Below are 7,806 nucleotides of genomic sequence, written 5' to 3'. Positions count from 1 at the left end.
CCCCTCCCCTTTCTTAGGGAGAAAGGACAGCTCGTGTGTTGCACCTACCCGAGTTTCTCCGAGCAGCGCTGAGGTCCATCTCGGGCTGTGGCAGTAGTGCTGTAACTAAGGCTGAAAGGTGGCAGACTGGATCGCAGCGGTTCTGTGACCCTGCGTTCTGCTGGAGGCCGCTCACACGCAGCCGTACTGTGTTCTGGAGATGTCCCTATTGTCCCTGCTTACCGGGGCAGCAGGACCTGTGCTTGGCTTTGAAAGACGATGCGTAATGCTTTGGCCTTCCCCGACGTACCCTGGCTTTCCCCGCTCCTGCAGAGTCAGGGACAGGACGATCCTTTCTTCTTTGAGTAGTGCTAGGCAAGTTTTCACTCTAGCATAGATCCGACCTCTGAAGGAAAGCTCTGGTACGGAATGTGAGCAGGGTGCCGAGATGAGGCATCGTCTGCAGCGGCGTTACTGAGCTAGAGCTTTGGCACCATCGGGGTGGCTCGGGAAGGCAGGAGTTTGGTGGGAGAACTGGGATGCTGCCTCTGGCTGGGTGTGCAGCTTGGCTGCAGTTCTGGCATAGCCGATCTCACGTCGACTACCCCATCTTCCTCCCTGCTTTCACTCAATAGCTCACGCTTCAAAAGAGAAAATCGCGTGAAGCAATGTTGGAGGGGTTGAGTGCGAAACAGCAAACCGAGCACCTTCATTGCATGCATATCTGCTTTGTTGTAACGACATTAAGGAGTAGTCAAGACAAAACCAGACGCCGATGTGAAGCCAACTTGGAGAGGACGCTAGACCCTGTGCTGCAGTATTTATCTGAATCGAAATTCTGAATGTTTACCTCAGTGTAAATATCTTAACCTTTCCAGTGGGAGGAAAGGCATATCGCATGGAGCAATCACTATCCCCATCGCTTTGCCAAACACGTCATCCTCTCTAAGACAGGCTTCACGTCGGTATGAGCACTGTCCCTCTTTGGACCCTTACCTTTCTAGGATGTGAATGGTAAAAATGTGAATATTTGTTGTTTACTTCATTAGGCATAATTCATAATGATGTGTTTATATGAAGAATATCACAGACTGAAGCAAAACCATATGCAATTGGTTTACTTTATTATAAACTGTATATGATGTACAAACTAATAAAAACTTAAATGACGACAGTCTCACTGTTGTTCTTGAACAGGCAAATAAACAAGCTATTCCAGCTGTGCGTTTCAGTGCTGGATGTGATCTGGAGCATTGGGTTGTTCCCAGGGCACCGGAGGGAGAGGGGGTCGGCGTGCTCCTGTGCTCCCACAGGAGCTGTCCTGGGCAGACGCTGGTAAATGCGTTTTTAAAGTTTTGATGGAACAAACCCGTGTGAGATTTCAGTTAGGAAAGGCCCAAGCTGAGTATCGGGCACTCGCCCCTCTGCTGCTGCAGAAGCTAGCAAGGGTTTCTCTGAAGGTAAGGGAGGATCACAGGTGCTATGGGAGTGTGTATATATAATTTTTTTAATGTCATAATGAGAATTTATCGTCATCCATCTTTCTGAAACAGCAGGAAGTATTTTGCTTTATTGGTAAACCTGCGGAGTGTTTACCAGATCAGCCCCAAAGCACTCCTTGCTTCTGTTTTAAGCATTCCGAGGAGAAAAGCTGCTTGCACAGGCAGCATTGGGCTTCCCAAGCAACGGTTTCAGTGCGCACCCAGCTACAGGTAAGCTCTGCCCACACGACAGCTCCTTTACAGATACGAGCCCAGCACACGCTTCTCAAACACAGTAAGTATTTACATATATTAATACGGGATTAATTTCACTATGCAGTTCACCAAACACTGAGCCATAGCATGAGTTTAAGCTGTTGCCCTGACCTGAATCCATTAGTTGAGCTTTGTGTAACAGTAAAGTAGTGACCACGTATCCACTGACCAACTGGCAGACGGTCTGGCTAAGAGCAAAACCATAAGTTTCAATAAAACAGACTTAATAACAGAAGTGCTTGATCATTAACTATTTTTCCAGCCAATGGTTTAGGTTTGAGCAGACTTAAGTTACGCAGTTACGATACCTCCACTTACTTCCTAAATTACAATGTTACTGCCATCCTAGCTTTTAACATTCAAGTGCATTAGAGAAAAGTAGTAAAATCTTGCATGAAGTACAGTTCTATACTTCAGACATGATTTTAGTTTCTGTAAAATAAGATGGAAGAGATGTTAGTTCATCTCTTCCACTCCCTGCCAAGGCAGGATTGTTCCCTACAGGACAAGGACACGGGACAGTGCTTCGTCCGGCCCACTGACTTGTGAAGTGAAATGGCTGGAGCCATGCTACAGGAACTGAACGCCTCTCCTGGTATTTCACTTGTTTCCCTTTCTGTGATGGTTTTTTTTAAGTCCATGATAGCTCTTTAAGACATCATCTGGCAAGGTGCTTTCCTTCTGTCCGCTCACCAGCATGTGTCTTCCCTGCAATGAAGGAAGCCTGCGCATGCAAACACGAATTGGGGTAGAGCGTGGCTGGCTGGCTGGCTACAGGGCTGCAGGACCCGAATTGGGGTAGAGCGTGGCTGGCTGGCTACAGGGCTGCAGGACTGACCTCTGATCAAGGCTGTTAGACACCCTGCTGCCCTCTGCAAGTTCTCTTCTTGTGGGCTAAACGATTAGTAACTGCCACGCTTGACAGAAACGATCCACAATTGAGTCTTGCCGGTTTTGACCCGGTAATTCAGCTACCAGAATGACTGATGTCAGTCCCTCGGGTGTGGGAGAAGGGGAGAGACGTTACGCAGTTCACTTCACTTGGCTTCAGACCAGTTACGTACAGGCTTTGGTCTGCCACTGCTTATAGTGCTGACGTGTAAAGATCTAACGATTGTGGTTCGTAGGGAAGTTATAAAAGACCATAGGAGATCTTCCTCCGAGGAAGAAAACAAGCAGACCACCATGGCTAGTTCTCTCCAAAACTCCTCCTTTAAAACGCACTCAGCAGCACTTCAGTTATTGACATCAGTTATGTGACAGTTTTCCTTTGTCAGTCAAGAGTTGCTTGTTTTCTTCCTTGTTCTGAGGCCAATAAACTCTCTCCCCAGAGAGGCTTTACACTGGGGTTGGCAAAAGGGCTTACTTTAGTAAAGGTAGAATTATTTCTCTTTACACTTTTAAAGGTTACAGGAGTTACTTGCCTTTTAAAAACAAACAAACAAGCTACTCTGCCCATGCTCCTAGATGATGGTGCAGGAACTAAAAGCAGAGCCCCGTTTGTTGGTGCTCTGCGTTGGCACAAGTTTTCCTTTTCCATAGTAACCTGAGAATATCGCCTTCACATCGATCTTTTTAGAAAGGATGAGCATCCACATACCATTATCAAAATACAGCAGTTTCCCTCCTCCAATTTCCCCCACTTCATCCCCTTTGTTCCCTGCCTTTTCCAGTTTCACAAACTCCAGCAGATCGAGCCCAGTCTGGACTGCTTCGACACCGTTGGCGCAGCCGAGGGTGATGTGAGCCCGGCTGCCTTTTGGGAGGTTGTCGGCGGGCAGGATCTTATCGGCATCTCCAGGCCACAGCAGCAGCTGCTGTTCGCTCAGCTCTACACGAGCACCAACAGTTTTTGTTGTGATGAACAGAGCAGAAATGGACAAGGTGAAGCCTTTGCTGTAGGAAGCCTTCACAGCCTGGGGGAAGAGGGAGACAAGGCGAGAACACGGCTTTAACTGACTGCAGACAGGTGGGACTTGCAGCAGTGTGGTTGGCTTTATCGTCCACAAGCTCAGGGTCTTGGCTGATCACGGTAGCTCTTGCTTTGACATATTTGAAATACTGTGTGCAGCTAGAAGACCATGGCCTGAAGTTCCTGCTCCGTGAATTTGGAGCTGGTTACATCTTTTTCCCTTCGCAAATTCCACTATTTAACTTGGGCTCATCTGCTTTGAAATGATTTAGCTGGAAGTGTAAATACCTTAATTCATCATCATTCAAATCAAGCTATTGGAGATGCTGCTGGAAGTCGGGGGTGATGGGGATGGGGTAGGAGTATTTTGTTTGAAAACTAACAGGAAATAGTCACCATCTCTCCCACAGTTGAGACTTTTCTATTGCACGGGCCACATGGATGTACTTAGTGTCCCTACGTTCGGCCTCTCTGCTCCAAGCAAAGCAGTGTCCCCAGCCCACCCCGAGAGGCTTGTGGATCCCCTGCTGGGAAGGGGGAGGGAGACAGAGCCCTGGTACTCACTTCTTGCTGTGCGTATTCCTCAGCTCCAGCTGCTTTTCCAAACTCTGTGTATTTTGTGGTGCAGTGTAGGACCCCGGGCGGCCTCTTCACAAAGTAGCTGGTGAGATCTATTTTTATTTTGGGATCTTCAATAGCAGAAGCAACTGCAAATACAGAGAAACAATATTATCATCAAAAAATGATCCCCCTGATGTCACCCCATGAGCCTAAGTCCCGTCTCAGCTTTCTTCACCAACCCGTCCTTCATGTTTCATCTTTCTTACTGCTGAAGAGCACTAGATGGGTAAGTAAAACTCCTCCTTCCACCGAGGCTAACAGTGGATGTAACTAGAAGACAGGAACCTCTGCGCATCATCATGGCTCGTCTTAGCCTTGATGTTGTACGAATCCCTTAAGGGACAAGACTGTTCAGTCTTTCCCTTTTCTCTCTGACTCACTGCAGCAACCAGGGGATGCCCAGCCACCTGATGTAACGCTGCTGCCATCCAAGCCCAGCTCCCTCCAGTGTCGCAGCTAAATAGACTTCTTAGGAAAAACTGTTTCATTTATTTTTACTTACAACAGCAACTTTGTCAACTACGGGAAACAGATTAGTAGCTTTAAACAGTTTTTCTTGTTGCTAACTTTAACTAGAAATCCACTTTAGAAGCTGACCAAACTTGTTGCATTTACTGAGCGTTAACTTTTCATCAACAGAGTAAGAACTTGGTAAGATACTTCTATACATACAGTATTTACTCTCCTTTTTGAAGGCTTTGAGACTTCCAAGCTCATCTAAGAAGGCCTGGCCAGCCTTCCTCAGGATCTCTGAACTTCTTTTGCTCAAAAACCACCCAAAATACATGGGTAGGAATTCCTTCTCCAAGCTCGGCTTCATCTTCTTCAGCTCTTCCACTGACAGTTTCCACTGATTCTTTTCCTTCAGCTGCAAGCAATCCATTCGCCAGTGGGTTTTGGGCTCAGCAAAGATGACTTTGTACCGGTATTTGTCAGCAATATCAAAGAGTTGGTCCAGTCGTTCCCTCTCATGGTGAGTGTCATCCAAAACGATAACGCTGGTATCTCGTTTGCAATAGTCAACTAGATCCTCATCCACCTTTGAATACTCTTCAGGAATGGTGCTTCTTATTAAAGGTGTAATTTTATAGCTATCAACAGAGATGACCTTGCAGGCATCTTTATACCTATCTTGAATAGCCTGGGCAAGGGTGGACTTCCCGCTGCCAGGCAGGCCTCTTAAAATAAAAAAGGTTTTAGATTCTTTGACTGTGGAGATGGTATCTTCATCGTCAAGGAAAGGGAACTGCAAGCTTTCGGGTCTTTCTTTCGCTGATTGAGTAGACATTTTTCTAAATATTTTAGGCAGGAATGTGTGACTCTTCTTTGAGAAGCCTCTGTTCTGAAATGCAAGAAGAAAATATTTTGCAGGCTAGCAACCCCAAGAGACCGCATGTTCCGACTGCGCAAGCACACACTGTTGAGAACCTTTACTGGGAGGAGGGGGGGCGCCGGGAACATCGCTGCCCGCACGTCCCCTAACCTCAGCTGCCCTGCTTGGCTTAAGTTCCGACTGCGCAAGCACACACTGTTGAGAACTTTTACTGGGAGGAGGGGGGCACCGGGAACATCGCTGCCCGCACGTCCCCTAACCTCAGCTGCTGCTTGGCTCTTAAACCGCCTCTCACCCGCCTCTCACAGCTACCCCAGCTGGTCTCACAGCAGGGACCCGCGCCCTGTCCCACCACCCCCCCGGCACCAGCACCGGCCGTCTGACCTGAGGAGCTGAAGGTGCGGCTCCGGCCTCGGCAGCTGCGGTCCTGCCTGACCAGGAAGGGGAAGTTTTACCCGTCACGTGGCAGCAGCTGCAGTTTCACAGGCACCACGAGCTGCCACAAAGCTACAGCCCGGGCAGAGCACGTCAAGTGTCAGATTTGTTTCTGAACGCTTAACGAAACACTTGTGGCTACTAGATAACAAGGGTGCAGCACGCTGTGGGGAACTCCCCCTGAAAACGGGAAACAAAAGTCCCAGCAGGTTGTGACAGCTGCTGCCATCTCATCGCTTCATCTGAATAAAGACGACTGCAAAGGGATTTAAGTCTGTTTAGGGATCCTCCGTCCCCATAGGAAAGGCTGTTTCTGAGTGAAGTCTGCGAGGATGCTGTCTCTCACGTTAAGAGCTGCCATTTCTTCATGCTGTACTGAAGATCAGCACCCCGAATGCCTCAGAGGAGGGAATTGGGGCTCCTCTTGTGATGAAGAGCAACTGAAATTGCTTCCAGAAAAGACAACACCCCCCCCCCCCCCCCCCAGCAGCTGCTGAGCTGAACACGAAAGTGAAACCAGCCCTCCGAGCACCGAAAGAAATGCTCGCTTTTGGCAGCAGCAAGAGAGCCGGGAAAAGCGCTGCTGGGGAGCTGGCACTGGCTCTCCCTCCCCTCCTGCCAGCAGCTCCGGTAACTGGAATCCCAGACTGGTTCCCAGCAGGGCCTGGGAAAACACGGGACTGGAAGGAAACGAGGGCTTTCTCCAACCGCGTGAGTTTTCAATAGTATCAACGGGGCAGCTGCTGGTTTTGGGGTCAATATGCGAACTCTCCACCTTCCCTCCCCGGCCGTGTCCTCGCCCAGCCCGTGACCAGCACCTGCTCTGGAGCTGGATGCTGTGCCAGCAGCCACGGGAGCGATGCTGAAGAAGTTTTGCCTCTGACGCAAAAATCGAGGGGTTTTATATAATGCATAAATGCTCTGCCCATAGCACAAAAATACAGCTTTCCTGTTTGCAGGGTGAAGACATTGTTTAAAAAACAACTATTCAGTTGATTAACTCTTCTATCCCTTATTCCAGAATTTGGCAGTGGGTTTTGGTTCCAAAGCACCCTGGGACCAGGACCCCCACTGCTTCAATGGACGTGTCGGGCAGGGAGCGCTGCCTGCCCTGGGGTCAGCTACTGCGCAGCACACCGGGACGGTGGGCCCCCAGCACGCCGGGGCAGCCGTGCCCGCTCCCGAAACCGGTGTGGAGTTCCTGCAGCAGGAATGAACGGGCCTCTGAGAAGAGCGAGGACCACACAGCTCTCCTGGGACCCCTGCGTCGGCTTCCCCGTGGATTCGGGGCTCCCAGGTCATCGTACGAGAGGAAGCAGGTGACGTGAGCCACGGCCGAGAGCTGCTCCTCCTCGCAGTGTAAGTGTCCTGCATGCCAAGGGGGACGTTCGGCCTGAGCAGGGACGGGCAGGGCTGGGCCGGGCTGGCCTCGCCGTTCCTGCGGCCGGGCCCCCTGTGCCGAGCGAGGGGCAGTCCAGCTATTTCGCTGAAGGCAGCTGCTGGTGCTTGCAGTAACTGAGGCCGCTTTTCAAACGTGCAAACAAAAGAACAATAATAGAAAACACCCTCCGGCCCCATTGTTTAGCGGCCAGCTTGGAGGATAATAGTCGCCTTCATGGGATGGGGCCACGTACGGCCTGGCCGGACAATGGCCCCACAGAGACCCGCGTCGGCGGAGCGCTGGGCTCCCCGGGCGGACAATCCCCCATTGAGCCCGCGCCCCTGCCCTGTCCCTCCCCGCCGTCCCCACAAAGCCCCCGCTTGTCTCC

The 7,806-nt window shown here is 50.2% G+C and overlaps 1 protein-coding gene across 1 annotated transcript; it reads right to left on the bottom strand.

The window, feature by feature from the left end:
• Nucleotides 1-2,528: 2,528 nt before the first annotated feature.
• CNP (2',3'-cyclic nucleotide 3' phosphodiesterase) lies at nt 2,529-6,029 on the bottom strand. The gene is made up of 4 exons (XM_009282682.1): nt 5,987-6,029; nt 4,942-5,611; nt 4,213-4,355; nt 2,529-3,652 (listed from the first exon to the last, which is right to left on the bottom strand). The coding sequence occupies exons 2-4, from the start codon at nt 5,555-5,557 to the stop codon at nt 3,200-3,202; spliced, it is 1,212 nt and encodes a 403-aa protein (XP_009280957.1). The 5' UTR covers nt 5,558-5,611; nt 5,987-6,029; the 3' UTR covers nt 2,529-3,199.
• Nucleotides 6,030-7,806: the final 1,777 nt, after the last annotated feature.

The sequence above is a fragment of the Aptenodytes forsteri genome, unplaced genomic scaffold (genome assembly GCF_000699145.1).
Source record: "Aptenodytes forsteri isolate BGI_AS27 unplaced genomic scaffold, ASM69914v1 Scaffold492, whole genome shotgun sequence".
Lineage (NCBI taxonomy): Eukaryota > Metazoa > Chordata > Aves > Sphenisciformes > Spheniscidae > Aptenodytes > Aptenodytes forsteri.
The sequence above is the reverse complement of the archived record's forward strand: the minus strand, read 5'-3'. Positions and strand labels throughout refer to the sequence as shown.

Coding starts and splice junctions, on each gene's coding strand:
- CNP (XM_009282682.1), bottom strand. CDS start 5,557: ATGTCTACTCAATCAGCGAAAGAAAGACCCGAAAGCTTGCAGTTCCCT. Junction 4,356..4,941: donor CAAAAAGGAGAGTAAATACT/GTATGTATAGAA, acceptor CTGTATTTGCAG/TTGCTTCTGCTATTGAAGAT. Junction 3,653..4,212: donor AGGAATACGCACAGCAAGAA/GTGAGTACCAGG, acceptor CTCTTCCCCCAG/GCTGTGAAGGCTTCCTACAG.